Source organism: Furipterus horrens, unplaced genomic scaffold (genome assembly GCF_987537825.1).
Source record: "Furipterus horrens unplaced genomic scaffold, mFurHor1.1.pri manual_scaffold_1, whole genome shotgun sequence".
In the NCBI taxonomy this organism is placed as follows: Eukaryota; Metazoa; Chordata; class Mammalia; order Chiroptera; family Furipteridae; genus Furipterus; species Furipterus horrens.
The window spans coordinates 117,207,070-117,226,712 of record NW_028327171.1 but is presented as its reverse complement, the minus strand read 5'-3'; the positions used below and the strand labels follow the sequence as shown (position 1 = coordinate 117,226,712).

The 19,643-nt window shown below is 36.7% G+C and overlaps 1 protein-coding gene across 1 annotated transcript in view; it reads right to left on the bottom strand.

The window, feature by feature from the left end:
- The window catches only part of CNTNAP5 (contactin associated protein family member 5), a 1,232,224-nt gene that overhangs the window by 690,604 nt on the left and 521,977 nt on the right, over positions 1-19,643 (bottom strand). Inside the window, exon 4 of the mRNA XM_090279100.1 lies at positions 2,018-2,165. Within this exon, the coding sequence (XP_090135226.1) occupies positions 2,018-2,165 (148 nt within the window). The remainder of the gene's footprint in view (positions 1-2,017; positions 2,166-19,643) is intronic.

Sequence of the window (19,643 nt, the reverse complement as noted above, 5' to 3'; positions counted from 1 at the left end):
TGATTTTGAGCATTTTTTATATGTCTATTGGCCATCTGTTTGTGTCCTTTGGAAAAATGTCTTTTCATATTCTCTGCCCATTTTTTTTACTGGATTGTTGACTTATTTTTGTTAATAAGTTGGATATACTCCTTATATATTTTGGGTATCAAACCCTTATATGATATTTAAGTTGCAAATGTATTCTTCCATTCTGTAGGTTGTGTTTTTGTCTTGTTGATGGTTTCCTTGGCTATGCAGAGTGACTTAGTTTGATGAAGTTTTATTTATCTTTTGTTTCCCTTGCTTGAGGGGATATATCCAAAAGTACATTACTCAAACTATTGTCGAATACTTTTCTACCTATGTGTTTTTTAGAAGTTTTATGGTTTAAGAACTTAAATTCACAATGGAATCATACACAGCAATAAAAAGAATGAAATCTTGCCATTTGTGGCAACATGCATGGGCCTAGAGGGTATTATACTAAGTGAAAGATGTCAGACAAAGAAAGACAAATGCCATAAGATTTCATTATTATGTGGAATATAAACAAACAAAACAAAACAAAATCAGACGCATAGAATCAAGGATGAAATGGATGGGACAGTGGGTGAAAAAGGTGGTGGGAAATATGGACAATAATATTGTGATAAGTGTGTGTGGTCACAGACAATTACTAGAATTAATATAGTGATCACACTGTAAGGTTAAAAATACCAAATTACTATATTATATACCTGAAACTAATGCAACTAATACAATGTTGTATAATAAATATAACTTAAACAGTTTATTTTTAAAACAGAGAAAAGAGGTAATCAGAGAATCTGGATGCCCCAGAGATGCTGGGAGTGGAAGCATTTGGCCTTATAGATGGTCTGTGCTTTGTGATGTAAGGGCTGGAGTGAAAGGCCGTCCCTCCTTGGTATGATGGTTTGTCCATACATCTACTGTAAAACATATTCTTCCTGAAAGGGCTTGGTCAAGGTAAAGACAGTAATTTCACGTGTAAATCCCCTCTGTGCAGGACTTTGTTTTTAGTAAACAGTATGTCTATAGCTTCCCTGGGGAGTTTGTTAACACTCAGCTTTCTGGATCTCTGTCCCCAGAAACCATAGTCCAGTATATACAAGACAGGGTTAGGGAAATGCATTTTAAGAAGTTCTTCAGATGATTCTGCAGGCATTAGTTGACCATACCATGGATTAGAGTACAACATGTAACCCATTAGGCAATCCTGTAAACAAAACCAAAAATATATTGAACTAATTTATGCTAAAGTAGTGATCAAATGTGTTTATTTATTAGGGATCATAGAATACAAGCAGAAAATGTCACTGCTAAGGCAGTAAGAAAATTTATTTTATGCAATTTTAGATTTAAATGTAAAAACTGAAGGGGGAAAAGTATAAGGATGAAAACATTTCTTGCATAATTTTTACCTTATTTTAGAGTGGTTGCCAACTCTATCCATGTTTACAATCTTCTTTATATACAAAATGGACGCTACTTGTGTGTTCAGTACAAACAACTCACAGAGGAAAGAATGGCGAGCGTAATTCCAGGACACAAGCATTCCATGGCTCACACTGGATGGGAATGTTACTTCTCCTACTTTTCTAGAAAAGTGAACAGGGAGATGGGTTGTTTTTTTTTTTTTGGTTTTTTTTTTTTCTTCCTTTGATGGCTCTGAGAGAGGGGGGAACTTTATAATATTCACTCCCTGTTAGGAAATAACTGAGATTAATTACTATTTTACTGTAAGGAAAAATGGCAACTCAAACTTCAAAAGTTCTTGACTGATTAATTGATTTTTGTTAAGCCATTATTGTCTGTTGTCTCCAAAGTCCTTCATTCTGAAATGGAAGAGCTTTTTTTTCCCTTTCTTTCTCCCTCCTGTTTTGAATTTTACATTTTCAAAACTTTATAGGTTATTAAAGTTCATAAATAATCGTAAAACAATTGAGATTGCCATTCTCAATGTAAATAAACTGGTACTGTGTGGATAGTGTTGACAGACCATGTGGGTACTTACTGTAGGAGCATCCATACACCTCAACCCTCATGCCAATCTTTCCACTCGGATTCCATTCCAGGGGCACGAAGCGAACAAAGCGGGCTCTCACTGCATGCAGTAACTTGTGGTGCATCACGCTGTCAGCATTTGTGTTCCCCATGAATGTCTGCAGAAAGAAAAGGAAGTCCAGGGAAATCAGTGATTTTGAAGAATCTTCCTCACATGCCATAGCTTGAGGAAAGTCACTTAAATATCCACATATGTTACTCTACTAAGTCTTTCAGAGTAAACTCTCAATTTCTCAAATATTTCAAGTGAAATCTGACTCTGATGAAAATTCTGCATTATATGTTGTATATATTTTTTGGAAATACTACATTATTCTTTAATACCCCACCCCAGTTTTTTTAGTAAGTCAATTTTATCAAGTTATAAGATGTGACACCTAAAAGCTTTACAAAATTAAGTAATATGATGAAGTTTTGATATTGCTAATGTTTATATCACTGTGCTATGGGAGATAACTGGCAAGGCTCTTTGGAGGTAACTGTTAGCACTAACTGAGGCCAGTCACTGTGTTAAACACTTTCCATTCTTACCATTTTGCAAGGAAAAAACAAAACAAAACAAAACTCTGAAGCCTGAAAAGAAAAACTGGGGGGAGAAAAATTCTTTAAATTATCCAGTTGGTTAGTAATCGGCCTGATACTCAAGTCTGAGGTTTTCCTATTTTAAAGCCTATAGATTTTCTACAGCAGCATATTCATCAAATATTCCATTGCTAATTGTTATAAGAAGGGTAACAGAAGAATCCAGCTTTTAGATAATTTATTTTAACATTTCTCTGTGAAATTTAAACAAAGGAATGTGTAGTATGTGACCTAAAATTATGCCTCTTGTCCTTTTTTTTGGATAAATGATTGCTGGAGTAGAAATTTTTCTGAATACTTTTTTCTTTTCCCATTAGGGTAAAATATGTATAACAAAATTTACCATTTTAACAATTTTAAAATATATACCTCAGTGGCATTAATTGCATTCACATGGTTGTTCAACAATCTATCACCACTATCCATCCACAGAACTTTTCATCATCCCCATTGTACAAGGGAGCTAGCACATTTATGTGCTTACTTCCCTATGAGCCATCATCTGCCTTCTTTTCTGATTCAAGTATTCATAGACAAAGTCTGATTGCTAATGTCCTTCAATGCCAACCAATAAGTAAATCTACTGGTATCTCAAATGACCAATGTGAACACCAAGTAAATGATTTATCTATTTAATGATGTCCATTTTCAAATACCCAAAACTCAATCTTGGTATATCCTTAAACACTTCATAATCTAGGGTACCCTGAATAATTTGACATTTCTACTGAACACAATACACACACTGGCTGATAACTCTGATATTAAACACTTGATATAATCACTATTAAAATCACAAAGAGGTTTATAAAGAAGCCACTCCCTACTTATTAGCTATACTTACAGCAAAACCCTTGTGTAAGAGAGTGACTTGGTGAAGAGAAATTCCTTAAGATTCAAATCCCACATTCAACAGATTTTTCTGTTTTGGCCATTTTCTCTTAATCTAAAAAACGAATATCTTTATTTGGCAGGCTGGTCCTTCCATATGTCCTACTGCCAAGGTTAGCAACTGGCAAAGGTATAAAATTTCTTCAATCCCTTTCTCATTCAGAAAAGATTCTTCCTTGTGGAGTTTAGTTCTTTTTAAAATTCACTTGTATTCATACATCTTTGGTAATATGCACTTTTTGGTGGCTGCACGATAACCCTGGTTTTGCATTGCTTTGGACAGAGTGCAAGCATTTATTTTTATTTTTATTTAACATCCAATGTGAAAGCCTTTCATTCCTCTGGATTCCCTCTTAATTATGTGTGCTACATTCCATCTCCAGGCATATAAAATCCCTGGGTTGGTAACATCTTTTATATAACTAAAATGCTTTTTGTTTGTTTTTTTTTTTTTAACATTGATTTTAGAAAGAGAGAAAGGGAGGAAGAGAGAGAGCCATTTGCTGCTCCAATTAATTATGCATTTATTGGCTGATTCTTGTATTGCCCTGACTGAGGATTGAACACACAATCTTAGTGGGATGATGTTCTAACCAACTGAGCTACCCAACCAGGGCTGAACTTTTGATAGGATCTTACACGGAGACTAATGGGGTATCCTCTCTGGGTTCTATGTAATTTTTAAACTGAGTAAATCTTAAACTGATATTGAAATCTTGGTTGCATATTTCCAGATAAAGGGCTGATTTCATTAGCTTGGAGTCCTTTAAAGGATCCCTTAGCTCATGTATTGTGTGCTCCCATGAAGGAATCCTGGATTCCCATCATCAGGAGCAACATCCTGGCATGATTATGCAACACTGAACAAGCAAATTAGTCCTCCGAGTCTCAGTGTCTTGCAGTCTTATACTCGGAAATCCTCCCAGTTTCCAAGACCCACTATCCCAGGGTCTTATTATTTGCAGTTTCATAGTTCCACAGTCTCATGTCCAAGCAGACACAAGGTATTAAAGTTTTGAGATCTCAAAATGCGCAATGTATGGTTTCAGGGTCCTCCTGGAACTAGTAGCCTACAATCAGTTCAGAAATACTTAAAGGTGGAGGCAAATATTGTCTAGAGGAAGCTGCAGCTAAACTCTCAACAAGTTCATCGTTTGCCAATATAAGAGGCAATCACCTCGCAATGCAGGAAGTTGTGGGTGGAGATGGAAAACAAGGAAAGATCTCCTTACTCTCCTGATGCTTGAATGCAGGACTCCGTTGGATGCTTTAAAGCTACCATATACCCAAAGCCAACTGAATGTCTGAAGATAATGTAACAATAATAAAAAATGACAGCTTAGAAATAATGGAGATTGACAACTATTATAAGTAGGAAACTGTTAACCTATCATTCTATACCTGGAAAAAATAACCTTGACCTTAAAAAAGTTTTTTTATAAACAAAAGCTGAGATAATTTATTATCTATAGAATTGCTCAATAAGCACTACAATCTGAAGAAATTGATGCAAATAGATTATTCAGTGTACAGAAAGAAATGAAAAGCACTCAAGTGGTAAATACATGGGTAAATATGAAATACTAGTTTTATGTCTTTTTATAAACATTTCAAAAGTCTACACACAGTTTAAAGAAAAAATTATAGTAATGTATTGTGGTATTTATAACACATGTAGAAGTAAACACGTCAATAAAACCATGAAGGAAGAAACATAGGATAACTAGTACTATACTATTGAAAAGCCCTAACATTATATATAAAAATATATTATATCAATTTGAGGTAAACTACAATAAGTTCAGGATACATAAAAATAAAATAAATAGGTATAGCCACAAAGACAATAAAAGAGAAATGATGAAATACTTAAACAAACAAAGAAACAAAAAACACAAGGAGGAACAACAGTCTTAGTCTAATATAAAATAAGACAGTAAATGAGAAAAAAGAAAAAATAGCAAAGAAAATTTAAAAATTCACAGTAGTATAATTAAACTTACCCAATTGATTACATTAAAAAATTGAGTAAAACTCCAGTTTAATGCCAGAAAATGTAAGTTTAGATTTTTTAAAAGGCCCATCTATGTGCTTTTTATGTGATACTTATTTAATATTAAAAACATTGACAGGTTGAAAGTAAAAGAATAAGAAACATATTACATAAAAACAGTAAGCATAATCAAGTTGTAATTACTCTCTATTAATATCAGACAAAGTAGACTATATTACAAGATACAAGAGACATTTCAAAATTATGAAGGACCAATTTATCATGAAAACATAAAAAAACTAAATGTGTTATGCAGCTACATTAAAGATTCAAAATACAATGAACAAAACAACAGAAACAAAAAGAGGAAAAATCCTCAGTCTTAGTTGTTTCATAAAATATTTCCGTAATTGACTGAATAGGTGAAAAAATCATCAAGGGTATAGAAAAGTTAAATAACGCTATTAGTGAGTTAGCCTAGTGAGTGTTCATATACTGTGTAACTGCACACTGCAGCTTTCACATTGTGTACATGAAACATCCACCGAGAGAGCATATTATATATGATCAAGTAAGTGTTCTTGAAACCTCACACCTTGTCTCTAACCACAATAAAATTAAATTAAAAATTGATAATAAAAATTACTCAGGAAATCCTCAAATATTTAGGAATTAACCATAAGTTAAAGAAGAACTCACACCAGGAATTAGGATTTAGTGTGAAATAAATGGTGATAAGATCACTAAATATAAATGTGTAGAACACACCCAAAGCAGTCCTTGGGAGAAAATGTATTGTTGCAATTTTTTTTTTAATGTAGGAATAAAGGTATAAATTTTCAAATCTAACTTTATACCACAGGAAGTTTGAAAAAGTGTAAATCAAACTAAGAATATTAGCAGATTAAAATAATACTCAAATCTCAGTAATAAAAAATAACAAACTATTGTTACCTCCATTTTATGCTCCTTCTCCCTTTGTCAAATATTAATTGACCACAGAGACCTGAGTTTACTTATGAGCACTCTGTTCTGCTCAACTGATCTATATTTCTGTTCTTATGGCAATACCAGACTGTTTTCAGTACAGTGGCCTTGTAGTACAGTTTGATATCAGGTATTGTGAGTCCTCCTACTGTGTTCTTTCTCAAGATTGCTGAGGCTATTCGAAGTCGTTTCTGGTTCCATATAAATTTTAAAATATTAGTTTTAAGTCTGTGAAATATGCCATTGGTATTTTAATACAGATTGCATTGAATCTCTAAATTGCTTTGGGTAGTATGGCCATTTTGATGATGTTAATTCTTCCCATCCATGAACATGGTATATGCTTTTATTTATTTGTATCTTCCTTAATTTCTTTGTTCAGCATTCTATAGATTTTCGAGTATAGGTATTTTACCTCCTTGGTTAAGTTTATCACTAAGTACTTTATTTTTCTTGTTGCTATATTAAATGGGATATTTTTCTCGTTTCTATCTCTGATATCTTATTCTTGGTGTACAAAAATGCCTTTGATTTATGAATATTGACTTTGTACCCTGTTATTTTGCCAAATTCACTTATTAGGTTGAGTTGTTTTTCAGTGGATTCTACAGGATTTTCTATATACACTATCATGTTGTCATCAAATAATGACAGTTTTACTTACTCTTTTCCAATTTCGATGACTTTTATTTATTTTCCCTGTCTGATTGTTTTGTCTAGCACTTCCAAAACAATGTTTTATAGACGGGGGGATTGGACATCTTCGTCTTGTTCCTTATCTTAGGGGGAAATCTTTCAGATTTTGCCCAATAAGTATGGTCTTGGCTGCAGGTTTCCTATCGTCGTCGTCGGCAGCCGTCCGTCTCGAGAGACGATGGTGTAGCTTCTCAAGTGTCCATCTGCACCGCCGAGAATGGCCGTGCAGTCCGACTCGGGAGTGACACGGCATCTGTCTCCTCCCGTGTTGAATCGACATCCTGCGATGACGCTGGAGTGTCCTCTCCAGTGGAGCCGAAGCTACAGAGCCTGGGCAGGGTAATATGGAGGGTCCGCTGTTGCCCATGCAGCAGACCCCCCCTCTCTTCGCAGCTGAAGGGTCCAAGGGAAAGACGGAGTCGATACAGCTTGGCTTCAGGTGCGCCGCAGGAGTTGCCGGTGTTGACTACAACGTCAAACCGCCTTAGGGACTCCGGCTCCGGATTTTCTGTCAGGGTTTACTCCCTTAGCCTTTCCCCAGAAGAGGTATGCCGCAAGGCAGCGGAGGTTTTTTGGAGTCAGAGTTTTCCTTCTCTGATGTACCCTGACTGGAAGATCGAACCAGCGACACTTAGCTCGCAGGCCGACGCTCAATCCACTGAGCTAAACCAGCCAGGGCAGGTTTCCTATACATGGCCTTTATTATGTTGAGGTACATTCCTTCTATTCTCACTTTGCTGAGAGTTTTTATCACAAACGGTGTTGTACTTTATAAAACGCTTTTTTACTACCTATTGATATGATCAAGTGATTTTTGTCTTTCCTTTTGTTTTTTTGGAGTATTACATTTATTGGTTTGTGAATATTAAACTATCCTTGGATCCGTGGGGTGAATCCTATTTGATCGTGGTGTATGATCTTTTTAATGTGTTGCTGGATACTGTTTGCCAATATTTTGTTGAGGATTTTAGCATCTATGTTCATCAGAGAGATTGGCCTGTAGTTTTCTTTCTTTGTGTGTCCTGACCTGGTTTTGGAATTAGGGTAATACTAGCTTCATAGAAAGAGTCTGGGGGTCGTCCTGCCTCTTGGATTTTTTGGAATTGTTTGAGAAAAATAGAAGTAAGTTCTAATGTAACAGTTTTTTTAAGTATGTTTTATTGATTATATTGTTACAATAGTTCCAATTTTTCCCCTTTGCTCCCCTCCGCAAAGCACCCTCGCCGAAATGCCCCACCCCAAGTCCATGCCCATGGGTCGTACATATGAGCTCTCCCGCTTCACCCTTTCATATATTCTTCTTCTTCTTTTTTAAATAAATAATTATTTTAACAATAAAAAATAACAATCCCTCCCTCTCGGACTGAAGACCTTTTATAATCTTATAAAAGACTATGGGTGAAGGTCTCGAGCTCCTCTAGCTGCTTCAAGCTGGACATTGTCATCGTCCTACCTACCCTTGGGTCCAGAAATCTCTAATAAGAGTGGGGGTGTGGAGAAAAGGGTGCCCTTCCCACATGGGGAAGGATCTTGCAGACTCCAGGTCAGTTGGCTGTCCCCGGACAATGGAGTGCTTGGTTTAACAGGCTGGCATCCTTGTTGTATTCTGGGGGCAACAAATTTGGCAACAGGGTTAAAAGACATCATTCAATCCATAACCACTAGATGAAAAAAGGCAGGGATTAATTTTTCAATACCCCACATTAGGGAAAATAGGGCTTCTTTGGAGGAAAGTGTGCCAGGCACATCTCACCTGTCCAAAACCCTTTTGCCCATTATACTTAGTTTAGGCTGAAGGAAATATTTTAGGTTTCCCCCCTTCTCAGACCTCTGGGCTCTTTCTGTCAAAGTCATTAGGATAGAAAAGAGAAACCAGTTTTAAAGTGAAGCCCACAGACCACCCCATACTTCACCAACCCATCCACTTAGTTCAGCCAAACCATTCAGTCTCAAGGGCAGTGATGCAGACAGGATTAAGTGAGGCCTATACGTACAGACAATCACTCAGGTAATGAGGTCATAGGCTTATGCCTTTGAAAACAGAAAATACATGTTAATTTATGTAACATAACCCACAAACCAGTCTCTAAATCTGTAAGACTGTCTTATTGGAAAGACATTCAGTTGCAAGATGTTTGACATTCTTCTTGCCTGTAAATTAAACATCTTGGATGATACCACAGACATAGTTTAACTTTCAAATGAAAACAAATTTTAAATGAAAATAAATTTTAAAGATGATTAGATGCACTACTTTATAGTCTACCACTGAACATTCTGATTTTCCTTGAATTACAGTTTTTCTTCCTAAGATTACCCTTCTTGTCATAAAGGGACTGGATTAAGTCCATTTTTCATTTATCTTGTTTGTTTTCATAAATACAACAAGAGCAGCAAATGATCACTTATGATCTTTAGTTCTGCTTTGCTGGAACTTACCCAAGGAACATTTAGGGTGACCTTCAGTCTGCCCTTCAGGGCACAGAAGCTGAGCCACACACCTGGCATTCAACCTTGCCTGTAAACACCTGTCTTTTCCAAGTCCTTCGGGTTTTCCATTGTGCCTTAAGGTCCCTTCTAGCCATCTTTCAGGAAAACAACCTTCATTCCTCCCCTGGAAAGATTGCTGTGGATCGCACAAACAATCAAGGTACCAGGCCTTTTATCTCGTGGGCTTTTATTACCTTTGAAAGTCAGTCATAGTTCCTCAGGGCTTTATGGTAACAACCAGAGCCCAAGCACGTCTCCTTTAGGCATGACATTCCAATCAAAGTCTTAGTCATAAAAACCTCTATTAACAACTGGTCTTATTAGTTTTATGCAGAGACATGTCATTACTTACTTCTTTCAAATGCCAAACTCTAGAGGGATCAGATAGGGAGTAAAATATACAGTGTGAAGAAAAATCCTTGTCTTTCTAATATTCACTGAACTTGCATTTCCATTCTTTATATTTTTATTTTTTCTCCCATTAAAAAAATTTTTGTTTGTTTTTCCATTACAGTTGTCCCACTTTTTTCCCCCTCTTTCTTCCCCATACCTTGCCCCCCCTTCTCGCACAGTCAGTCTCCATCCAGTTGTCCATGTACGTGGGTCATTTGTACATGTTCTTTTACTAGATGCTTCCCCTTCTTACCCCTTCTCTCCCTCCCATGTCCTCCCTTTTTACTCTTAGTTTATTCCTTGTTTATATACCTCTGGTTAAATTGTGCTCATTCGTTTGTGTTGTTCTTTAGTTTCCTGTAATAGGTGATAGCATAAGGTATTTTTTTGTTGTTGCCTGGCTTATTTCGCTAAGCATAATTTCTCCCCTTTGTACTTGTTTTCCTCTCTGTTTCTTCATTTTCTTAAAGCAGACCCTTTAGCAACTCTTGCAATGCTGGTTTGGTGGAGATGTATTCTTTGAGCCTTCTTTTGTCTTGGAAACTCCTTATTTCACTTTCCATTTTGAATGAGAGCCTCGCTGGGTAGAGTATTCTTGGTTGTAGGCCTTTGTTTTTCATTGCTTGGAATATTTTTTGCCATTCCCTTCTGGCTTGCAGTATTTATGCTGAGAAATCTGATGACAGTCTTACTGGAGCTCCCTTGTATGTTATTAGTTGTTTTTCTCTTGCTGCTTTTAGGAACCTCTCTTTGTCTTTGAATGTTGCCATTTTAATTATGATGTGTCTTGAAGTGGGCCTGTTGGGGTTCCTCTTAATTGGGACCCTCTGTGCTTCCTGGACTTGCATGACTCTTTCTCTCCTCATGTTAGGGAACTTTTCTGTCGTTAGTTTTTCAAATAGGTTTTCTATCCCTAGTTCTTCTTCTTCTTCTTCTGGGATTCCTATGATATGGATATTATTACGTTTCATGTTGGCCTGCAGCTGTCTTAGAACCTTTTAATTCTTGTTCAGTCTTTTTTCATTTTGTTGTACTGTCTGGAAGTTTTTGTTTGCGTTGTCCTCTAGCTCGCTGATCTGAAATCTGTTTCCTCTAGCCTGCTTTTAATTCCTTCTACTGTGTTCTTCAGTTCAAAGATTGTATTCTTCATTTCCTCTGGCTCTTATTGATAGCTTCTATGTCCTTTTTCATGCTGGTGTAATTCTCAGTAAGTTCGTTGTAGTTTTCCTAGAGTTCCTTGTAGTTTCCCTGGAGTTCTTTGTTGTTTCTACTGAGCTCATTGAGCTTCTCCATAATCCATGTTTTGAATTCCATATCTGATAGTTTGCTTTCCTCTACTTCATTTAGCACTCTTTCGGAGATTCTACCTTTCCTTTCGATGGGGGGTTGTTTCTCCATCTCCCCATTTTTGTGACTCCTCTTGTTTGTTGCTGCTTCTTAGATTGATCTGCACTTCCTGGATCTTTAATGTAACAGTTTTTTAAAATTCACCTGTGAAGACATTTGATTCCAGATTTTCATGTTCTTGAAATTTTTTGATTACTGCTTCAATTTCAGTGTTGTTATCAGTATGTTCAGGCTTTCAGCTTCTTCCTAATTAAGTTTTGGAAGATTATATGTTTCCAAAAAATTGTCCATTTCCACCAGGTTGTAAAATTTCTTGTCATAGAGTTGTTCATGGTAATTTCTTACAATCCTTTGTATTTCAGTGGTATTGGGTGTGGTTTCTCCTCTTTTCTTTCTGGTTTTATTTAATTTCTCTCTCTCTCTCTCTCTCTCTCTCTCTCTCTCTCTCTCTCTCTCTCTTTCTTTTTCTTGATGAGCCTGGTTAAAGGATTGTCAATTTTGTTTATCTTTTCAAAGAATCAGCTCCTGGTTTTATTAATCTTTTAAAGTATTTGTTTAGTCTCTATGTCATTTAATTTTGCCCTGATCTTGACTATTTCCTTCCTTCTACTCACTCTGGGCTTTGTTTGTTGTTGTTCCTTTAGTTCCTGTAGTTGTATAGTCAGGTTTTAATTTATATTTTTCTATACCTTTTAGGTAGACCTGTATTGCTATGAACTTCCCTCTCAGGACTGCCTTCTCTGTGTCCCATAGGTTTTAGGCAGGTGTGTGTTCATTATCATTTGTTTCGGGAAACTTTTTGATCTCATTGTGAACTCATTCATTATTTTGTAGCACGTTATTTATTCTCCATGAATTTGAATGTTTTTGAGTTTTTTCCTTGAGGTTGGTATCTAATTTCAAAGTACTCTGATCTGAGAAGATACTTCATATAATTTCAATCTTCTTGAATTTGTTATGGCTTGTTTTGTGTCATATCATATAGTCTGTCTTTCAAAATGTTCCATGTGCATTTGAAAAGAATTAATATTTTGCCTATTTGGGGTAAAGCTTCTATATATATTAATTAAGTCCATTTGATCTAGAGTGTTGTTCAATGCTTCAATATCCTTGGTGTTTCTTTGCTTGGATGATTTTTCCATTGTTGACAATGAGGTGTTAAGTGAGTGTGTAGTTGATGATATACTTCCTGAAGTCCCCCAAGATTTTCCTTATATATTTGGGTGCTCCTATGTTGGATGCATATATTTTTATAAGGGTTATATCTACTTGAGGGATTTCCTCAAGTATTATGAAGTGTTCTTCTTTGTCTCTTTTTATGGCCTTTGTTGTGAAATCTACTTAGTCTGATATAAGTATTGTTATCTCTTTTATTTTTCATGTATGTTTGCTTGAATTATTTTTTCTATCTCTTCACTTTTAGTCTGTGTAGATCTTTTCTTCTGAGGTGGGTCTTTTGTAGACAGCATATATGTGGATCATACATTCATCTATCTTATGTCTTTTGATTGGATCATTTAATCCATTTAAATTTAAGTTTATTATTGAAAGGCACTTATTCATTGTGATTTTTTTCCCTTTGTAGTTGCATTCTTCTCTCTTTCTCTTTCTCTTTCTTTCTCTATTTCTTTTTCTCTTTCTCTCTCTCTTTCTCTACATCTTCTTAAAGCAGTCCCTTTAGCATCTCTTACAATACTGGTTTTGTGAAATGTATTTTTTAGCCCTTTTTTTTTGTTAGGGACACTCCTTATTTCACCTTCCATTTTGAATGAGAGCTTTGCTGGGTAGAGTAGTCTTGGTTCTAGGCCTTTTTTTTTATTGCTTGAAATATTTGTTGCCGATGTCTTCTGGCTGGTAGTGTTTCTGTTGATAAATCCACTGATAGTCTTATCGGAGCTCCCTGGCATGTTATTTGCTGTTTCTCTCTTACTGCCTTTAGGATATTCTCTTTGTCTTTGAATGTTTCCATTTTAATTATTATGTGTCTTGGAGTGGGCCTCTTTGGGTTTATCTTCATTAGGACCCTCTATGCTTCTTGGACTTGCATGACTTTCTCTTCTCACATCAGAGAAGTTATATGTTATTATTTTTTATTTAGGTTTTCTATTTCTTGATCCCCTTCTTCTCCCTCTGGTATCCCTATGATACAGATATTATTATACTTCATGTTTTCCTGCAAACTCTCTTAAACCCTTTGGAATCTTTTTTAGCCTTTTTTCATTTTGTTGCACTGTCCTGAAATTGTTTCTATGCTGTCCTCCAGTTCACTGATATGATCCTCTGCTTCCTCTAGACTGCTTTTTATATCTTCTACTGTGTTCTTCAGTTCATAAATTGTGTTCTTCTTTCCCTCTTGGCTCTTATCAATAGTTTCTATGTCCTTTTTAATGCTGGTATAGTTTTACGTAAGTTTCTTGTAGCTTCCCTTTAGTTCATTGTTGTTTTTCTGGAGTTCTCTGTAATTTCCGCTAGAGTTCATTGTAGTTTTCTCTGAGTCTGTTGAGTTCATTGAGGTTCCTTATAACCATTCTTTTGAATTCCATGTCTAATAGTTTGCTTCCATCTGTTTCATCTAGCATCTTTCTGGGGATTCCTCTTTTCCTTTCCTTGGGGAGTTCTTTGTCTCCCCATTTTAGGTGACTCTTCTTGTTTTTGTTTCTTAAATTTTCCTGCTTTGATTTATCACCTTCATGGTGTGACCTGCTGTAATAGGAGACCAGGGATATTCAGTGGTGCAGTCTCTTTGATCTCCTGTACTTGATGATCTTGGGATATTCAGTGGTGCAGTCTCTTTGATCTCCTGTACTTGATGATCTTGGGATATTCAGTGGTGCAGTCTCTTTGATCTCCTGTACTTGATGATCTTGGGATGCCCTTTATGCCATTTGTTTAGGTTGTCTGGTTGTATTTCAGTTTTGGTTGTTGTTGTGTTGCTATTTGGTAGGACCTTTCTTCTGGATAGCTGATTGATAGTCACTCTGTCTACCTTACCCTGAATTCTTTTGTGGAGATGTGCTTGCTTCTCTTTCTAGATCCATCCCTGGTCAAAGTTACATAGGTTTTATATCTTCCTTTCTGGCTAGCTGGATTCTGAGACTGCTTTTCTATCACTCATGGGTCTGCCAAACTTTTCCCCTCATTGTAGCTCTATACTTTGTGCCACACTATGTTGGGTCCCCCCAACTTGCCCTGGGTACCTTCTAGCCATCTTTGTTTTTGTTTAGCAGCTTTACTATGTCAGCAAGCTGGTGTGCATGCCCATAATACTTTCCAAGTATAGGGTCTTGTTTCAGCTATTCTAAAAAAGTCTCCATGTAGTTTCCAAACTGCAGCACTCTCAGTAATTTTTTTGATAATGAAGGGCAGAAAATGACTTCAAAGAATGTTCATTAGTTCATTTGAGCATAATATCTTTGTAAGATAATAAATGTATATTATCTTTATTTTACAGATAATAGAACTTAGTTTTGGAGAGTTTAAATTAGGTGATAAGTAATAAATGAACAAATTCTCAAATTGGGACTGCATTGTAGAGATTCTTATTAAAGTCCAGTGATCCTTTTATTACATTTCCACTGTCGTCCCACATATCAGGATTCTGAAACCAATCAAATAATTTTTGTGGTATAGTAATAGCTATCAGTTTTGAGAGTCTCCTCCATATCAGACACTTGCTAGGCCCTCCTTATATTATTTATAGTTCACTGCACTTCATTTATCACCAGGAAGATTTTAGCCAACTTGTTCACTAAAGGAAGCACCTCAATACACACTCACACACATGCATTTAACCTTTCTTCATTTGCAATACACTTTACAATTATGTGGCCTTTAATATGGTATTCTCCACCTCACCAGGAGACTCTGAGAATTAGAGTTAAGTCTGAACCATATTATATGCAGCACTTCTGAAAAGTCTTTTTTTAACCTCACCTTACTTCAAGCACTGTTATATTGAATTTGGGCACAGACCTTGAACTGTTGTCATAAGATAAATATTAGTATTGTAAAATACCATACATACAGTTCTTGATAAAACTATTTATTGATTTTTTTCCCTATTCAGGAATACAGGTACAGAAGTTAGTCTTTATTCTCCCATTTCTTCCCCTATGGTTAAAGTAATGTGAAGATGAGAGAAGTTTCTACATGCTTATAAAAATGAGGGGGAACATGAGAAGGGTTCCCAGTGAGCTTTCTCATCCCAAGTCTGCAGGAGGACTCCCAAGTAAATAAAAGGAGGGTACCAGAATCAATAAACTGATACTCAGCTCCTTCTTTTTAGTCCTTCATTCCTTGATATTAAACAACATTGAGGTTTGTGAATGGAAGGACCTATGGTCATAATGAAGTTGCTGATGTTTTCAACTGCTTTATTAGGCAGCTAATAGAGAGGCCATAAACTGTGAGGCTATGACAGAGCCATCCCTGTAGAGTGGGCTGGTCAACTGCCACCAGAGTAAGTAACTGCATTCAGTGAATATACCACATGGAATCAACCCACACTGCTGAATTTGATTGGCAGTGAGATCGCATGCATTCAGGTGCCACAGGGAAGATATTATAAGTTTGCCTAACTACAGTCTAAATAAGAAATAACAGGTGCAAAACCAAGTTTTGCCTCAGTAACCTTAATAAGAAATATCAGGGATGCTCAATGAGATTTCTGTTTCAATTCTGGTGCTCTGCCAGACAAACAAATTATGTTGACTAAGGGATTGCTGTAAGGGAAGCAGTAGAATGGGAGAGAAGGAAGGTGAGCACTGGGTGCCAATCCTAACTACCTGCTGACTTACCCAGGGGTTCTCAGTTAGCCACTTGGACTGCAATTTCCTTGGGGATGAAGATTGCATCTTATTATAAACTGGAATGTCTAGATCAGGGCATGGAGCACAGTATTTCTTAAAGGTAGGCTGAAATGGCATTTAGTAACACAAACCATATATGTGTAGTTGTTTAAAAATCAGTGAATTACAAATAGCATCTTAAAGTTGCTCATACTGTTATTCATGAGTTGCTGACTGACAGTGAATGAATAAAAGAACATAACTTTTCTGAATCTTGGTTTTCTCATCAGAAAAAATGGTGAAAATAAATTCTCCAGGGAAATTGTTAATCTTATATTAAACATTGTGTTCAAATGAGATTGCACATAGAGATTCTCACTAATACAGGCGATAGTCTAACAGATTGCAAGAGAGTTTCCAATGCTTATTTTGGTGTATAAATGTCTTTGTGTGAGTATATTCTGAAGTAGTGGCTAATTAATACCTTCAAGCTCCATGCAAGGCATTTATTTGTCAATCTTAATATTTTTTAATAACATTCAAAGGACTCTTCCCAAATAACAGTGCAGATGAGAGCTAAGCAAGGACCAGAAGCCCAGAGCTTATTAGAAATACATTTTTTCTTATTTAATAAGATATATTTAATAAGGCAGAGGGTAATTTATATGCAAACCACAGAGTTAAAACTAAAATTGATAAGTCTACTCAGGCTTCAATGTTCTTAACTGCTGCTTAGGTATATGTGCCAAAATGAGTTTCAGACAAGCACTTGTAAAAAAGAATTAGGACAGGTAGGTGTTAGGCACTGGCAACTATTGGCTGCTGACAGAAATTCTAACATGATAAGTTTTAGGGGGTTAAAAGGGAGAGTTAAACTATTAAATACCTTTTCTCCTGTAACTTGTTCATGGTGCATTGCATATTATATTATTATCAGTGCATATGTGGTATGTATATTTATCTGTAATTCTGCAGCTTAGAAGACCACCTGGAACTTGATATTTGTGTAAGAATGGTCCTAATTATTTAGTTTTATTCTGAGAGTTGGAAAAGAAGATAACTGACCCATGCCACTCTCCACCTTACCTCCTTTGCTAGCAAAGGAATAGAGGAAAACTCAAGGATTTGAGCAACACTAGAGGAAGACTGTCAAAGTTGAGCCATGCAGTCAGTCAGACACTGATGTCCTATTCTCTTCTCTTAGGAGCTGCATGTTCTTACTTTTTCCAGGTCATGGAATGGTATCACTGAAGATATACTTATTTGCCTCTGTCTCTGTCAGTAGAAATGCCCTTACGTGAGTATTAATTCTTCCTCATTTTCATCCCGTCCCTGGCACAACCTTTATTATACACGCATCCTTGGGCCCAAGTTGTCATTCTGATCTTAGTCTCTCTGTCCTGAATTTAGCTGTCAGTCACCCTCCTCAACTGTGATCATTAGGTGACAGTTCAGAAAATGGAATCATGTAAAATCCTAATATTGTCCACTTTATTATTAATTTATTCATGTCAAAGTTATTTAATTTTTAATTTTTTAATCCTCACCTGAGGACATGTTTATTGATTTTAGAGAGCAGGGAAGAGAAGGAGAGAGAAAGGGAGAAAAACATTGACGTAAAAGAAAAACATCGATCATTTGCCTTTCATACATGCCCCACCTGGGACCAAAACCACAACCTAGGTGTGGACCCTGACCAAGGAACAAGCCCACAACTCAGACATGTGCCCTGACCAAGATTTGAACCCACAACCTTTTGGTTTACAGGATGATGCTCCAACTAACTGAACCACACTGGTCAGGGCCATATCAAAGTTGTTTGTGGTACAAATCTCATCAGATAAAGAGTCTCCAAACACACTACCAAAATTTCATCCTAACATATCACATGCATCCCTACTTATCCCCAGTGAAGGGATTTAGTAAGACTTGACAACAGAAGTTACTGAGTAGCCAAGAAAAGATTGCATGCAATGTCATCAATTCAATGCCTATCCAAACAAAGGCTCCAGCACTGCCTGACTCCAGCCCTGGATCTCAGGAAGGAAAACCTGGCTTCTCACAAATGCAGCACCCCTTATTCATGGAGGATTTGGGTCTCTAACTCCAGTGCCCTCATAAAAGCTTATGAATTCTCAATTTTCCTCATCATTCTCCCAATTAGATAAAAAATTTTGCATTAAAACTGTTCCATCAATAATTCAAGCACAGCCCTGACTGGTGGGGCTCAGTGCCAGCCCATGAACCAAAGGGTCTCTGGTTCCATTCCCAGTCAGGGCACATATCTGGGCTGTGAGCCTAGGTCTCCAGTTGGGGGGCTACAAGAGGTAAATAAGCATGTGATTTACACAGGAAGTTTCTGGATTAAGTTGCTCAATAGTCATCCTAAAACAGTAGAATCCGTATTTATACAATTATGCCATCAGTTTCCCTATGACCATTATGACTGGATAAATTTTTACTAGAAAATAAAATATGATCAACTAACAATGTCAAAAACATATATATCAACCAAAAACTAAATGGAAATATGGCTGGGATGGCCCTGATATAGAACACTAATTACTCATGAGAACACTATGAATGTTTAAAAATGAGTACATGCACATGACACCAGACTCCTCCATTGCCATTGCTGTGCTTATTCAGAGGCTCTAAATTTTGTGAGATTTCTGTTGTAAGTATAAGAAGTAATAAGGCAACTGTTGCCAACAATGTCATATTTTTTTCCATCTCTATGCTGGGAGCTATGGCACCAACACATATGGCAACTGGACCATATGGCCCACTACTGGAGAAAACTGAAATACCCACTTAGCAAATTAAGACTTCCTTACTTAACTAAAGCAAATAAGAAACAATACCTTTACCCTTCTTTAATTTCTGGGGAAAAAAGTAAAAGAAAGCATGGAAACTAAACATGGAGTTGACAGGAGAGCCTGGCCTTCTATCATAGGACCTGGAGGGAGTTAAGGAGAAACACTGCATCAAAGGCTGGGCCCCAGAGCTGGAAATGGTCCTACCACTGTGCCCATGATGAAGCCAAGGAAAAAGGGAAAAATAAAACCAAAATGGAAAGACTGCCAAGCTCAGTAGCCCTGTATTTGCAACGTGATGGCTTTGGTCTGTGATCTTGCCAACTACCTTCCCCTGCCCAACACAACCCACCATCCTATATTGATGCATTTTTCTTTTTAAACTTCTCTCCCTTTGCTTTTTTCTGTCTCTGCACAGCACTGCAAGCTCCATGAGAGAAGGATCTTCTCCTAGAATAACAAGTGAGGGGGCCTCATGCAGATCTGCTGAATGAAGGAAGGAATGATATGCAGCATTTGTTCCCCTAATTAGTGTTCATTAAGCAACTCTTGTTACTTTTTCATGGAGCATCTTAAAGGAATTGTGCTCTGTAG